Genomic DNA, 17379 nt, shown 5'->3' on the forward strand with positions numbered 1-17379 from the left:
CCACCTATTTTTTGATCACCCAGCACTTCACATCTGTATCTTCAATAGAAACCTCTCTTTTGGCTTTATTTATCACTTTATTACACAGCGCTGTTTTTATCATTTTTTGAACCATAGTTCTTTTTATTTGATACTTTGTTTTTATAATGTTATGCATGCATAAGAGAGTTTGTAAATATGTAAGTGTAGACACTATATAAATTCATTAGTATTTACAAATTGATATTATTATCATTAGGGTTGTCCAGATACCGATACTAGTATCGGTATCGGGACCGATACCGAGTATTTGCGGGAGTACTCGTACTCGCGCAAATGCTCCCGATACCTAAATAGAATACTTTTTTTGTATTTATCAACATGTTCTATGAAAATTCTTTGAGTTTTTTACTACTGCGTGACAAGCAAATAAAACATTTTTATTCATTTTTACTAATTTTTATTCTTTTATAATGTCTTGAGTTAGAGTTCTTCATAATTCTAAAGAAAATATCCTTAGTCTGTATTGTGGTTTGAAAACTGTCACATGACATTTAAAAAAAGTATCGGTATTCGGTATCGGCGACTACATGAAAAAAAGTATCGGTACTTGTACTCGGTCCTAAAAAAGTGGTATCGGGACAACCCTAATTATCATGTACACTACCAGTAATGCTGTTAACTTGTCTTTTGCTATATTATAGACACATGACTGATTCTTCCATATACCCCTGAAGAAGGATATTTGACTCTCCGAAACGTTGGGTGGTTTACCAAGAAATTATGTCAATCATTGTGGTTATTATTTGACTCAAACTCACATGCAGTATTGTGTACATTCCATTTATGCACCATTTTTATCTTTCATTATTATGTATGTACTTTAACAATAAATAATATTTTTTCTACATATGTTTATATTTGAATGCTTCAAAAGTCTAGTTAGGGGATACATTCTCTTTCTGCTCAAATTATTTGCATGTGGCACCTGACAGAGACAGTTACCAATAACTTATTTTGTCATTCACTCATCTGCGTTTTCAAATCGCGGGCAGATTCACAGCAAATCTCCCTGTGATTTAAAACACTGATGTGTGAATGCAGCCTAACAGCAGAAGAATCAACACAATGGACACATCCTACTGACTGTAGATTATGTCCTTTGTGCCGCTTTTTCTGTTTTTGATTTTGGCTGCACTTAATCTTTAACCAGAGACAGCGTTTACAAAATGTTGCTGCTTGCACCAGAAAGATTGATGCCATTTTACATTTACTTGAGCATGTTGTAATTGATTATTAAGGACTCGTTATAATGTCTTAGATGTATTCCAAGCCTCTAATATATCCTTGCATTCTTTACAGTGGCAAGTCAGCAGGGTTACTGTGATTTGGAACCTCCTGCAATTTCGCAATGTGTTGTGAGGAGAGAAAAACTGAGCACAACATGACAGGAATGCTCATATATAGCTGTCACTAGTGCAGTAGTTTTACGAACAGGACTTTATGTTTTTATTTTTTTTAACATTGCAATTAATCACTTGCTTACTGGGCACTTAAAGTGGTTGTAAACCCTCCTCGGTGAGTTGCACCTACAGGTAAGCCTACATTAAGGCTTACCTGTGGATGTTTGCAATATTTCCTAAACCTACACGGTTTAGGAGATATTTCCTAAAAAGAGTACAACGCTATCTACGACGCATGCGTGCTGTAGACATCGGCGCAGGTGCAGTGTAAATGCAGTTTTTGCTAAATATATTGCTGTGTTTTAAATCACCTGTGCGCATGCACGGAGTGACGTCATCACCGCTCCGGACAGTCACAGGGTCGGAGCAGCGATACCCGGAAGTAACTTCCGGGTATCATCTAAGGTAAGTAATGCATAATGAGCTAGTATGCTAGTCATACTAGCTCATTATGCTTTTGTCTTGCAGGTTTTTTTTTTCAAACGGGTTTACAACCGCTTTAAACCCCCCTCCTGCCCAGACCAATTTTCAGCTTTCAGCGCTGATGCACTTTGAATGATAATTGCGCGGTCATACAACTCTGTACCCAAATGACATTTTTATAAAAAAAAATCCTACAAATAGAGCTTTCTTTTGGTGGTATTTGATCACCTCTGCGGTTTTTATTTTTTGTTATAAATTTTTAAAAAGACAGAATTTTTTATTTATTTTTTTATTTTGTTATAACATTTTGCAAACAGGTAATTTTTCTCCTTCATTAATGTACGCTGATGAGGCTGCACTGATGGGCACTGATAGGCTGCACTGATGGGCAATGATGGGCTGCACTGATGGGCACCGATGGGTTGCACTGATGGGCACCGATAAGGTGGCACTGTTGGGTACTGATAGGTGGCACTGGTGGGCAATGATAGGCAGCGCTGGTGGGCACTAAGAGGTGACACTGAGAGGTGGCACTGATGGGTGGCACTGAGGGGGATTGATAGGTGGCACTGGTGGGCACTGAGAAGTGGCACTAATAGGTGGCACTGATAGCTGGCAGTGATGGGCACTGATGGGTGGCAGTGATGGGCACTGATGGGTGGCAATAATGGGCTCTGATCGGCACTGGTAGGTTACACTGATAGCAGCACTGCTAGGTGGCACTGATGAGGCACTGATTGGCACCACTGCTAGGCATTGATAGGTGGCACTTGTGGGCATTAATAGGTGGCACCGGTGGGCACTGTGGGCACTGGCAGGTGGCAATGGCAGGTGGCACTGGCAGGGGGTACTGATTGGCACAGATGAGGCAGAATTGCCTCTTCCTATTTGGGACCGTTGTCCTTGAACATAAGCCGGTGATCAGCGTGAGGAGAAAAAAAAACGATTACCAAGCTTTTGTTTACATCAAGTGATCAGCTGTCATTGGTTGACAGCTGATCACGTGGTAAGGGGCTGGGATCGGCCCCTTACTCGGATCTGTGAAAACCCGAGTCTCAGTGACTCGGTGATAGTAGCGGGGAGAGTACGAAAGGGAGGACGTCTATTGATGGCCTCCCGGAAATACAGGTCCGCACTGTGGCCGTCATTCGGCAATAGTGCGGATCTCAGGTAGTTAAGGACCGGAAAATTTGACCCCTAAATGACCAGAGCACTTTTTACAATTCGGCACTGCGCTGCTTTAACTGGTAATTACCCAGGGCTTTTTTCAGGTGGAACTTGGTGGAACTCAGTTCCACCACCTCTGGCTCAGACCTTTTGGTGCCTGCTCACCGCAGTCACTTGTAAACACAGAAGTCTGATTTCTGTGTTTACAAGTGACAGCTCTGAACTCTGTGTGTAACCCCCCTAAACTCTGCACTCTGTATGTAATGCAATTCTGGTATTTATTGCCACATTAAGAGCCTCCTACTGTTTGTGAAATGTGACCACACCCACTATTTTGATGTGATTTGGAGGGTGTGTATGGGAAGGGGTTTTGGGGGTGTCGTGGTTGAGTTCCAGCACCTATTATTTAAGAAAAAAAGCCCTGGCTGTACCCAAACAAAATTTGCGTCTTTTTTCCCCCACAAATAGAGATTTATTGTGGTTGTATTTAATCACCTTTTGTGATTTTTGTACTTTTTGTTATGAAAAAAATCCAATAAACTAAATTTTAGTCATACATTTAGGCCAAAATTTATTCAGCTACGTCTTGGGTAAAAAAAAAAAAAATTCAACAAGCGTTTTTTTATTGGTTTACGCAAATGTTAGAGGCCCAGATTCTCAAAGGACTTACGACGGCATAGCGCCATGTATGCCGTCGTAAGTCCGAATGAGAGACGTCGTATTTATGCGGCTGATTCTTAGAATCAGTTATGCATAAATTCGGCTAAGATACAAGCGGCGTAAGTCTCTTACACCGTCGTATTTTAGGGTGCATACTGTATTTACACTGGCTGCTAGGTGGCGCTTCCGTAGATTTCCGTAGTCGAATATGCTAATGAGCTAGATACGCCGATTCACGAACGTACGTGTGCCCGACGTAGCAAAGTTACCCCTCATAAAGCAGGGGTAAGTCATGTTAGGTATGGACGTCGGAAACGTCGGAACAGCGTTGTGTTTTACATCGTTTGCGTAAGTCGTCCGTGAATGGGGCTGGACGTAAGTTACGTTCACGTCGACTAGGCATTGAGCAGGCGTAATTTAATTTGAAAATTCAACGTGATACTGAGCATGCGCGCGCATGTGCCGTTCGAAAAAAGCGTCATTTACGTGGGGTCATGATTAGTTTACATAAAACACGCCCCCCTGTTTCTCATTTGATTTAGGCGCGCTTACGCCGGCACATTTACGCTACGCCGCCGTAACTTTAGACGCAAGTGCTTTGTGAATACAGCACTTGCCTCTCTAAGTTGCGACGGTGTAGCGTAACTACGATACGCTACGCCCGCCTACATTTACGCCGCTGACTGTGAATCTGGCCCATAGAGTCTAGATACTATGGTGCATTTTTGGAATTTACGCAGATTTTACTTTCTGACTGCCTATCTCATTTCTTGAGGTGCTAATATGAAAGGGCAGTACAAATGACCCCATTTTGGAAAGTAAACACCCCAAGGATATTGCTGCGAGGCACTTTGAGCCCATTGAATATTATTTTATGGTCACAAGTGATTAAAAAAATAACAAAAATGTGTGAAACTTTTTGGGAGCCTAAAAAACAATCACCACCTTCAGGCTTTCTAAGGGCGTAAAATGGTGATTTTACTTAGAGGTTAACTGATATGTGGCCTTTTTTAAGAAATCTGCATTGGTCGATTATTATGTAAATTAGGCCGATAAACACTCCATTGGCAAAGCAGCACGCCGCTTGCCAGAGCCGCTGATTGTATGAAACTGACATATGTAACTTAATGCAGAGAGAGACCAGCTGTCAAATTCAGCAGTGATGTTGGGGGTGGGTGGGACCCAGGGTGGGCAGGACCCAGCAGCTATCAAACATCAGCCAATGGAATGGGATCTGGGCGGGCTGATAAATGGCTGGTGTTTGATAGCTGCTGGGTCCCGCCCATCCCCGACATCACCGCTGAATTTTGACAGCTGGTCTCTCTCTGCATTCAGTTATATATGTCAGTTTCACACACAGTTACACTATATGGGCTCAGTGTGAAACCTGCCAGTGCCAATCAGTGCCAACCAGTGCCATCTGTCAGTGCCAACCAGTGCCATCTTTCAGTGCCAATCAGTTCCAACCAGTGCCAATCAGTGCCACCTGCCAGTACCAATCAGTGCCATCTGTCAGTGCCAATCAGTGTCACCTGCAGGTGCCAATCAGTGCCATCTGTCAGTGCCAATCAGTGTCAACCAGTGCCACCTGCCAGTGCTAATGAGTGCCACCTGCCAGTGCCAGTGTTTCCAATCAGTGCTTCCTTTCAATGCCAATCAGTGCCACCTGTCAGTGCTAGTGTTTCCAATCAGTGCCACCTGTCAGTGCAAATCAGCGCATCATATCAGTGCCATATGTCAGTGCCAGTCAGCGCTAATCAGTGTTTCCAATCAGTGCCACCTGTCAGTGCCAATCAGTGCATCCAATCAGTGCCACCTAATATCAGCGCCAGCCAATCCCACCTATCACTGCTAGTGTTTCTAAATAGTGCCACCAATCAGTGCCCGTGGGGGAGGGATGGAGTGGGTGAGTTTGAGATGAAGAAAAAAAAAACTCGGCCTAAAATATCGGCCGCAAAAATCGGCATCATATATCAGCCATCGGCCACCCCAATTTCTAACTATCAGCATCGTCCAGAGAAAAACCCATAACGGTCGACCTCTAATTTTATTTTCTGCCACCAGGGATTGCTATGGGGTCGCTGGTGGTGATAGGGACTACATGTCTTACAATGCTTTGCAGCTGCTGGAGTCTTGTTGGCAATTGTCTCACTTCCTCCTGCCAATTGGGAAGCAGGGGAGGGAGCAATGCGGGCAGCTGCCTGTGCGAGAGCCGCTCACACACTGTGCAGAGTCTGCGAGGAGAGGGAGGGGAGAACTCCCACACAGCAGCTAACAGGCTCTCTTCCTGAGATCCTGCCTGTGTGTATCTCGTCAGTGGCTGGTGGTAGGTGTGGGGGCCTTGGGTGACAGAGCTGTACCCGCTACAGAGTATTTCAAGATGATATTGATTTGAAGCACACCTGCAAATCCACAAGTAATGGCTCAAAAAAGAAATACAGGGTATGAACTGGATGCAAACTCTTTATCTGAAATTTAAAATGTACATGCAAGGAAACCCACAAACTTCTTGCAACTGATAGACTTTTGCATGGATGCAGGGTCCAAAATTTCAGAGACTAGTAGGCAGTTATGCAAATGTCTATACAATTTTATTTTTGCTAAAGGGGATGCAATGGCCACCATTTTATTTCTTAGGGTCTATGCTAAAAAAAACCATAAACAATGTTTGGGGGTTCTGAGTAATTTTCTAGCAAAAAAAATGATTTTTACATGAAGGGGAGAGGAGTGTCAGAATAGGCCTGTATGGAAGTAGTTAACATAAGTAAACATGTAAATACTTCTGTCATTCAAGACATCTGTAAAAGCCTTTATCATCCATTAGGCAACACATTTGAACAAATGTCAGACTGTGGATGTGGCACAGAAGACCTCCAAAGATTAAAAACATGCTACAGGAAACCACAGACATGCCACATAGGATTACAGACAGGAAACACACGAATGCAGACATGTTCCTGGGGACTTTCAGATACCCTCTTTTGTGCAGTATTTTATACTGAATTTAAATAGGCTCCTGTAAACTGAACACTAGAAAATGTTTTATTGGTTGGTTATAAATATTATACACAAAGCAATAACTTTCTCAGAGAAATCAAAAGAGCTAATTTATGATAATGTCATTCATACACCAAATAAAGAATATCATGTAAACTACAATATGCACCCCTTATTTATTTACATGGAGAGGCAATATTTGGGTGCCCCCTTATGTTAAAGGAACTTTCCAGATTCCTATAAGCCCCTACCCGTAGACCCAAACAACTGCTAGACCAGGGTTGTGGGATAGAGGTCCTTGTCCTCATCAGCATAGTATCCCCCCATGTTGAGGGCTTGTGGCCTGGTATGCTTCAGGATGGGGGCAAACGCTTATCCCCCACTTTTCTGCCCAGACAGGCTACATATTCAAAAAAAGAGTTGTGAATTTTTTTTCGGGTGACCACGGGTGATTTTCAGTCCTCAGTTTTGTTATCTTTATGATAAGGCCAAAGGCATGAATTTCTATTCCACATATGAAGTCTGACGTGCTAAGATGGACAGATTGTTATGAAATACTTGTAGGACTTAGTTGATGTCTGTGGCAGCGCTTCCTGAAAAATGTATCTATCTCAGCACATTTCCATTCCAAATGTTTTATTGGTTTATACTTCAAAAAAAAGAACCCACAATGCACATACCTCTTAGGGTTGATTTATTAAAGGCAAATAGTATGTTCACTTTTCAAGGGAATTCCCCCCTAGCTATGTGTAGAAACTTAAAAAAGAAAGGGGTAGTACCTGACGCCACACATCTGAGGAATCCTATGGAAGTGGATAGAGTGGCAACCTCAACCATGACTCTGACCAGGCCACACCCCCAATGTGTTTTGCTCCCCTTACTGGAGCTTAGTCATGGCCCTATGACTAAGCTCCAGGGGGTGGGACGAAACACATTGGGGGGTGGCCTGGTCAGAGTCCAGGCTGAGGTTGCCACTCTATCTACTTCTACAGGATTTCTCAGATGTACGACGTCAAGGACTACCCCTTTCTGTTTTGAGCCACTGCAGGAACAAGGACGGGCTCCATTCCCTGCCAGCACCTTCAGCAGCAGATGCGGAGGTACCTGCCTATACACCCCTTACTCATTGAGCCTGAGCGGCACAGGAAGAGCTAACAGGTCACTATGTTTAGAGGCTAAGTGGTTAATCACCAGGCCCATGCACTGTCATGTAGGAAAACAGGACTGTCCTAAACTAAATGCAAGTACCAATTTAAAAAAATCAATATGTATATATGACCTTTGGACCTTTTGCATTAGCGTTAGCCTTCTCAAGAGTGATCATCTGTGGATCACTCTTCAGAGAGCATTTGATAAGCAGAGAGGAGGCTCTATGTCGTCTCCTTACTACTTGTTTAAACCCCTAAGAAGTCACACCACCACACGGCAACCATATGCATTGCATAGGGTTGTGGTGCACCCCATGCAGTTGAATTGGTTGCATTCAGTGGGCGCTACTGCCCACTGAACTTGACGGGGGGACAGTTTTCAATGCACCGTGGCAAGTTTACACTTACACTGAGTGTCTGATGCCTTTGCAGGACTGGATGGGGCTCAACTGTATTTTTTTTACTGCTCCTCAACTGCAATTGTAAATTAGGCCTTTGTGTGTGCCATCCCCAGATCAGGTACACATGTGTCTGCTAATGCAGTTTTCATGTCTTGTTGACAAGTTTGCTTTAATGAGCTCAAGGCCTTAAATAACTGATCTATTTTTATGGAAATCCACTTTGTTTTTTAACTTCTGGTGTGTAAGGGAATAAAAGACATGCATGATGAATGGCAGCGCAAGTTCTTGTAAATGAAGGCAGCAGAATTTGTTCTTTTTTCAGTTGTATCGCTGTGCCTCTGTCTCATAATTCTTAATTCTAAAATAAAAAAATTAAAAAATTAATATAATGTCTTACAAACAAGATCCCCCCCCCCCCCAAAAAAAAAATATGTTCAATCATATCTCTATTTATTATATATCCTAAATGTAATTTTCACAGCCTAGTGGCTATTTTTCTCCTGATAAGAATGGTGTTTGGTCACTGCAAATACGTGTACATTTTGATGATATTGGCATGCATGTCCATGATTGTTCTAAAGATTTATTGATTGGCAATCAGGTCTATCTATGGGCACCTTTAGATATATATAGGTAATAGTACACCACCTCTAGCAAGTCAAGGTGTCCCCATTCTTCTGAGTGAGGATTCCCTCCCAGTTATGCCCTACTCTTCCCACCAATGCAATGTTAATTTTAATGGTACGTTTGTGCATTTCTTGTCCTAGCAGCATTAGTATTATACTATTATACACTTTCTACTGGAATGAATAGAGATCACAGCATGCATAGCCCTATCTGGGAGACATTTGATGAAGTTGTGAAGCATTGAGCAGGTCACACAGTAAAGATCTCAGAAGAGTGGGGACACATAGGTACAGTATATGGCTTTCCAGGGATACAGAGGGAAGGCTGAAGATTCACTAAGGGTAGGTGCACTAAAAGTGCAGTAACCCTTTAATTAAAATAAGGTTTAGGGACTATTTAATGTGATTAATTTTAGCTTGCAAAAAAAAAAAAAAAAATTATGCCCGGAACCCTGCTTTAAAAGATGGATTTCCTATGACATATGTGCTAATTCAATAAGCCAGTGCAAATTGAATGATTATGTGAACAATGCTGTTAACTATTGGAAATCAATCAAGATTATTGTGTTTCTCTATGGTAAACTAAGATCAAACTGATTCAGTGGTTGCTTCATATTGCTTTACTGTACTCAACAATTATGTTTGTCATTGTTTTTTGTACTGTCCCAATGAACATGCCCAATCCACAGCTCTCTGGGCTCTGGAGCACATGGACCCGTGCATCCAACACCCTCCACCATCTGTTAGACACATAAAAAATCCATGGCACTCACAGAGTTAAAGAATGGGACTGATTATTCCTACACTATGCCTCATTTACCCCACGTCATTAATTAGCATTTTCTGGAGTAATCTGGCAAATTTACTTGTTGGATTTGTTTGCTGTGTCATATGCAAAACAGTTGAGACAGGATGTCCTACTGTGGAGGGCAAAAAAGGGGAAAAAATGTGTGCTAGTACCTTATAATGGCATGCCTCCACCCCCTTTTTGCATATACATAGTGCTAAAAACATTGTTCATGGGACCCTAAATGAGGTACAACATTTACATAAAAAGATTTATTGAGCAATAGATGAAAATAGTTTACATAAGAACATTTTTGAAACAGCAAGCCGATTTGTAAATACTACCGTGTATTGACACACAGTCAACTCAACATTGTATTGATAAGATGATACAAATTCCACTCTTACAAGTTTTTCACAAAACATAATGATGGGTACATCTTTTATTTTAACACGTTTCGTGACAATTTCACTTCTTCAGGAGCAGATGCCCATTGTAATATTTGCAAACCAAAGAACAGCTTCATAGAATATGTTCAAAAATGCTCTCAAAACAGGGGAAAGGGTGAAGATGATGTGGTATTTATTTATAGATGTATATATAGATGCACTGGCGGCTGTGCATTGTAGGCGTACGAGCACCGCCCCCCCAACACCGCTGCTGCCTTACCTATCCATGTGCCCGGCCCCTTTCAGGATGCTGGGCACATGAATTACAATTGCGGGGATAGACGGGGGGGTGGCGTATTTTAAAGCACCTCATTAGCGCCAGAGGCTCTAATAGGCTTCAAAATAGGGTGGGCATGGGGCGCTGAGAGAGCGCCTTGATCCCACCCAGTTGTGTGACACTAGCGAATGAATATTCACTATTCTGCCACATTCTTCTCCCGCCCAATCAGGAAGCCTCTATTAGCCTCTATTGGCCTGCGTTTCTCTGTACTAGGCATCAACAGGGAAGGAGCCTCCTTCCCTTCTTTTTTTTTATTTTTTTTATTGAACTTCAGACTCCACCTCATAGAGTGTGCATTTACATGCTCATGTTCTGCGTACCAGCCCATTGCATCTCTATTTAGGTTTTGCATCATTAGTGTCTCTGTTTCTTGTGTAAGTTGTTTTTTGTTTTCCCTCTTGTGTTTTTTTTTATATATATATATATATATATATATATATATATATATATATATATATATATATATATATATATATTATTTTCTTGAATACATGTTTAACTTCTTTTGCTAGACATATACAAAAGTTTTTCCCTTAATACTTCACCCCCCTTACCCTTCCCTCCCCCCCCTCCTATCTCACCCAAAACAATCTCCTTATAACTCTACTTCTCTCTGATTTTTCTATGGTGGCCTTAAATATCTTCTCTTAACTTTTCCGCGTAACTCCATGATTTCTTAAAGATTCTCCAATTTTCCCATTTCATATTTTGTAACATATTGTTGCCCTCCATGTCCTCCTGCATTTCCTCCATTTTATAAGTTTCTTCAACCGCATCGATCCATTCCCAGATTGATGGGCATTCCACCTCTTGCCAGCCCCTTGGAATTAATCTTTTGGCCGCATTCAGTAGGTGCGGTACTAGCGATTTTTTATAACTTTTGATGCCTTCTTCCCCCCCGTGGAACAGGACAACCCAAGGGTCCATCTTTATCTTTTTCTTTGTAATCTCTTCCACGCAGGCCAATATTTTTTCCCAGTACCTCCTTATCTTAGGGCATCCCCACCACAGGTGCGCCATATTTCCTGGTGAACCGCAGCCCCTCCAGCACTCTCCAGTCTGTCCCTCTTTAAACTTTTTTAATTTGTCTGGTGTCATGTACCATCCGGCTATGCATTTAAAACACATCTCTGCTGTGCGGCTATCCACCGCGGAGGAGTGTGTCAGAGTCAGCATTTTCTCTATTGTGGTCCTATCCCGCTGTGTCCCTAGTTCCCTTTCCCATTTTTTAATGAATGGAGGTATGTTCTGCTCTTCCATCTTCAGTAACATCCTATATAGTCCCGAGATAGATCCTCTGGCATTTTTTGTAGAGCATATTTTTTCCAATTCCAATAACTGATCTCCCGACCTCAGTGGGTGTGGAAGGTCTTGGATAAAGTGGTTTAGTTGCCGATATCTCCATTCATTAATTTCCAGGAAAAAGTTTTTTAATTTCAACTCCTGTAGTGTTAAAATGTGACCTTCCTTCATTATATCCCTTAATTGTATAGTGTCCATTTTAATCCAATTTCCCCCCACTTGTGTTTTACCTGGTGCAAAATAATCGTTATTCTTTAGTGATATAAGGGGTGAATTGTACTCCTTCACAATTTTCTTGTAAACAGTGTCCCAAACTTTAAGTGCATTTTTAGTTATCTCGTGTGCGTTTTTATCTAATGTCCTAAATTGGGGAGGGTTCCAAATTATCTTATCTAACCTTGCCTGTGATAATTCATTTTCTACACTAACCCACCTTTTTTCTTTGCTAGCTCTGGCCCACTCCACCACTCTTGTTAATATCACAGCCTCATAGTATCTCTTGACATCGGGCACCGCTAATCCACCCTTTTTTTTTGGTTGTTTTAGTGTCTGAAGTGCTATCCTGTGTTTCTTATTTCTCCATATATAATTCATTATTAATTTTCTAAGGGCAGAGAGCAATGTCCCGGGGAGGGCAATGGGGATCATCTGAAATTTGTATAACATTTTTGGTAGAATAACCATTTTACAGTAATTAATTCGTCCTATCCATGATATTGCCCTGTTTTCCACCCTTTTTGTTTCTGTCTTAATTTCATTCAGTAAAGGGATGAAATTTATCGTATACATCTCCCTAGTAGATTTTGCTAGCAATATCCCTAGGTATTTAAGTTCTTTAACCCAAGCAAATTTGTACTTCATTTTCAGGAGTTGCTCTTCTATCTTGCTTATGTTTATACTCATGATCTCCGTTTTTGTAATGTTTAATTTAAAGTTTGAAATTTCTCCGTATTCGCTACATAGGTTTAGAAGGTTTGGGATTGATGTTTTGGGTTCCATTAAATAGAAGAGGACGTCGTCTGCAAAAGCTGCAAGTTTATGTTCTTCCTCTCCTATTTTAACCCCTTTTATTTTTTGAGAGTTTCGGATCCTAGCTAGCAGGGGTTCCAATGAGAGCACGAACAGTAGTGGCGATAGAGGGCACCCTTGCCTTGTGCCGTTTCTCATTAAGAAGGTTTGAGATAGACTTCCATTTATTTTTATTTTGGCCGTGGGTGACCTGTAGAGGGTGCCAATCCACTCCATCATCCTCTGTCCAAACCCCATTTCCTTCAGGGTGAGCAACATAAGTCCCCAGTCCACCCTGTCAAACGCTTTTCTGCGTCTATTGACAGGAGTAGACCTGGGGACCCCGTTGCCTTCATTTTCCGGAGGATTAACAGTGTTCTAACCCCATTGTCTCTCCCCTCTCTTCCCTGGACAAACCCTGTCTGATCCGGGTACACCAATTTCGTCATTTCCTGTTTAACTCTCCCGGCCAATACCTTTGCAAACAGTTTTAAATCTGTATTGAGCAGAGATATCGGCCGGTATCCTGAACAATTTCCGATGTCCTTACCTTCCTTAGGGATAACGGTGATAGTTGCCTCTGATGCCTCTTTACTTAGTTCGTACTCCTTTCCAAGCCCATTAAAATACTGGCATAGCCTTGGCAGAAGTATCTCCTTAAATTTTTTGTAATACATTACTGTAAAGCCGTCTGGCCCCGGGCTTTTACCTGAGGCAGAACTTGATAGTGCTAATTTAATTTCGTTTTCCGTAATTTGCCTGTCCATCCCCTCTGCGTCTATTTGACTGACTTTTGATAACCCTGCTTCTTCTAAAAATGCTGAGATTTTATTTTCTTTCTCCCCTTTTTGCCAGTTTTTTTGTTCTACTGAGTATAATTTTTCGTAATATAATCTAAATGTTTCAGCAATATCTTTTGTTGTATGCAAGACCTCTCCTTTTTCATTTTTAATTTTATCTATATAATTCCTTGATTTCTTTTTTTGTACCATCCGAGCCAGATGTTTGCTTGTTTTATTTCCCCATCTGTATCTCTCCCTTGCCACCAAGTTAAATTCCCTTCTTGTTTCCCGGTCAATAAGTTCTTTAAGTTCGTTCCGCTTATTAACTAGGTCCAAATATATATCTCGTTGTTTACCATTTTTCTTATGTGTTAGTTCTAGATTGAAGATCTCATCTACTAATTTTTCCTTTTTACTGTTCATTTCTTTTTTCCTCCTTGCTCCTTCGGAGATTAACACCCCTCTAATCACCGCCTTATGGGCGTCCCATAATGTTGCTGCCGAAATTTCCTCTGTCTTATTTATCTTAAAATATTCCTCTAATTCTTTTTTAACCCTCATTAAACTTTTCTCTTCTATTAGTAGTTTCTCATTTAGTCTCCAATTTAGATAGGTCCTTTGGTTGCCTATAATATTTATGGATATGCTAATTGGGGCATGATCGGAAATCGTCATGGTCTCTATTTTTGTCTCGACCACTGCATCTAACATTCTATGCTCGATGAAAATGTGATCGATCCGGGAGTAGCTCTCATGTACATGAGAGTAAAATGTATAATCTTGTTTGCTTGGGTTAAAGATCCTCCATGTGTCTACTAATTGGCTTCTATGTAGACTACCCTTTACCTTTCTTAATTGCCTTTCTTGAGTTTCTAATGTCTGGTGTGTTTTATCGGCCTTTGTGTCCATACAGAAGTTTAGATCTCCTCCCAATATTATCTTTCCCCTCCTGAAGTCTTTTAATTTCCCTAGGATTCCCAGGAGGTATTTCATCGGGGAGGTATTTGGTGCATATATGTTTACAAGAGTATATTCCTCCTCCTCTAGTTTTCCCCTTAAAAAGAGGAATCTCCCTTCTGGGTCTGTCAATCGGTCTGTTAACACAAACCTAATCCCCTTAGCTATTCCGATTGCTACCCCTCTGGCCCTTTTAGTAATAGTGTCGCCATAGTACCATATGGGGAAGTCAGGGGAGTATAGCTTTATGTTTGATCCTAATGTAAGATGGGTTTCTTGTAGGAAGACTACATCTGACCTATACCTCTTTAGTTCCTTTAGTACCTTATGTCTCTTTGATGGACTATTGAGGCCTTTTACGTTATAGGATAGGCATTTAATTACCGGCATCTTGGTTGTTGGTTACGCTTTCTTCCGATTGTTTTGGTGAGATAGGATACCTTCCCCCCTCCCTCCCCTCCCTCCCCTCCCCCCCCCTCCCCCCCTTCCTCCCTTCCTCCCACCCTCCCCCCACCCTCCTCCCACCCTCCCCCCACCCTCCTCCCACCCTCCCGTTTGGTTCCCTCCCCCTCCCCCTATTTGGCCTAATAAAGACCTCTGAACCTACTTCCATCTCTTGGTTCAGATCATTCTGGGCGGGGTCTGGGATTGCCTCCCCCCTCCCGGTTTTTCCACCCGGAGGGGGGGGGGGGAGCAGAGACCCAGTCCTGCCGGACGGTAAGGAGACCGAGCAAAGAAAAAAAAAAAAAAAGGAAAAAGAAAAATAGAAAAGACCAAAAGGGTCACCGAGGTGGCCCAGGAAAGACCACGGGTACAACCAGGGAAAGACCAGGAGAAAGAGGGGGGGTGAGTTTCCCCTCCCCCTCTACCCCCAGCCTGGCAAGTCAGGGATCTGAATATCTAATTTCCTACAAAATTCGTTTAAGTCCTCTGGGAACCTCAGCGTCGCAGATCTCCCCTCTTTTGTTCCGATTAGGCAAGCAGGAAAACCCCAGTTATACTTAATATTCTGATCTATCATCTGTTTTAGGAGCGGTTTTAACTGCCATCTCCTTGCCAGAGTTTCTGGGGCCACATCGGTGAATATCTGCAGGTCCATTCCTTCAAATACTATTGGGGGTTGTCCCCTCAGCTTCTTCCAGATTGCTTCTTTATCTTCGTAGAACTGGAACCTTATTATGACATCTCTTGTTCGCTCAGAGGTCACTCTTTTCGGATTTCCTACTCGATGGACCCTTTCGATCCTAATCGGGTTATCAATTGTTCTTTCCAGTAGCGGATTAAATATTGTCTGCGTTATTGTCCTGAGGTCCTCTCCCCTCTTCTCTGGTATTGACCTTATCCTCAAGTTTTGTCTCCGGTTTCTGTTTTCCTGGTCCTCTAATTTGTAGAGAATATGCCTCTGCTGTAACTGGATCTGGTTCATCTGGGCTTTAAGTGTATTTGATTCTTGTTCATGTTTCTCTATTTGTCCCTCTACCGTTTCTATTCTGGATAGCATATGACCAAAATCGGTCCGTAAATTCTGTATTTCACTTTTTATCACGTTCTCCAGTCTTAGCAACATCTCTGCCATTTCTCCTTTTGAGGGGGCCTGAGTGTCTGGACTTCGTTCTAGCCTCCTGCTGCTTTCTAGATCACTTCCTATGAGTCCTTCTTCTCTTAATTCTATAGATGTTTCTCGGGGTGCATCGCTTTGGGGTTTCTTATTTTCGATCTTTTTTGTTTTATTCCCATGTTGTTGCTTTGTTGCTCCCTGGCTCCCGGAGGTACACGGGCTTTCCCCTCTGGTCACAAATGGCCTTATTGAGCTTGTTGCTGTTATATTACTTGGGGTAGTTGGGGGTCCCCCTTTTGTTGATCTACTCGCCATTCTGCTCATATTAGTCTCTTTCCTTCTGATTCTCTTCCCCAGCTTGGCCTCTTACTCTCATCAAGATTATGCAAAACTCCAAAATAAAGGCCCTGTCCGGTCAGGTTCAGATATATGATGTCCGCGTCCGCAGAGGGTATGGATAGGCCGGATTCCCCTATCTATTTATTCACTTAAATGGACTTCAAGGAAAGTAGGTAAAGTGGTCCGCGGAGAGACAAATTTCCTCCCCTTTCCAAATTCCCCTCTTCACCCTTTTTTCCCCTTCCCCCTCTTCCTTCCTCCCCCAACACGTCCTGTGAAGAAGGGAAGAAAGAGAATAAAGAGGGGGGGGGGGAGTTGCCGGGAAGTTACAGGAAAATTCCGAACCAATGGGCGATTCGTAGTCTCCGAGAAAAAAAAAAAAAGGGGGTGACTATTATTATCCTGCAGTCAGCGGGCCAAGAGGGTTCAATGGGGTGGGCCCACTTTTGGATTTGTATATCATGGTGAAAGAAACAGGAACAAAACTGAAATTATACAGCCCTGCCTATTCTAATCCTTCCCCGCTAATACATATAGAGTCCTGTTTTATCCGTTAATGTGGCTTTATCCATCCCCTTTTTACTTGGAGCCTTTGGGGACCTTTAGGGAGGGAGCAAAAAAGGTTTTTTAAATTTGTGCGGGTATGTCAGATTTATCTATTCTGGATATTTAGGAAAAGATATATGTAGTCCACTCCATCTAGTAGCGTATCCATGAGCTATACCATCCAGTTACCAATGGTAACGATCTTCCAGATGGTTTTGCACTATCTGACTGATTTTCTTGGGGTTTTCTTGGGGTTCTCCTCCACCTGAGCATCGATCCTCTATTCTTATGTACTATAATCACTTATGTCATACCATACTTTGCAAACCAAAGTAATCCATCTTTGCCTTCCTGGGATTTGAGATATGTACAAGACATTTAAATTAACCTCTTCCCCCCGACTGGTTCTCCTTAGCCGTTAGGTCAATGTTAGGTCAATATTTCTAGAACTCGCTCGGCTAGGGGGGGAGTAGATGCAGATAAACTCTGTCTAGACTCCGCTCACTC

The 17379-nt window shown here is 42.2% G+C and overlaps 1 protein-coding gene across 3 annotated transcripts in view; it reads right to left on the reverse strand.

Annotated features, from left to right (window-relative positions):
• Nucleotides 1-7685: 7685 nt before the first annotated feature.
• The window catches only part of LOC120940269, a 76928-nt gene continuing 67234 nt past the window's right edge, over nt 7686-17379 (reverse strand). For all 3 annotated transcript variants that reach the window (XM_040353025.1, XM_040353042.1, XM_040353033.1), the window contains one exon: nt 7686-8596. In XM_040353025.1, coding sequence (XP_040208959.1) covers nt 8557-8596 — 40 coding nt within the window. In that variant the 3' untranslated portion in view covers nt 7686-8556. The remainder of the gene's footprint in view (nt 8597-17379) is intronic.

Source organism: Rana temporaria, chromosome 1 (assembly GCF_905171775.1).
Source record: "Rana temporaria chromosome 1, aRanTem1.1, whole genome shotgun sequence".
Classification (NCBI taxonomy): Eukaryota; Metazoa; Chordata; class Amphibia; order Anura; family Ranidae; genus Rana; species Rana temporaria.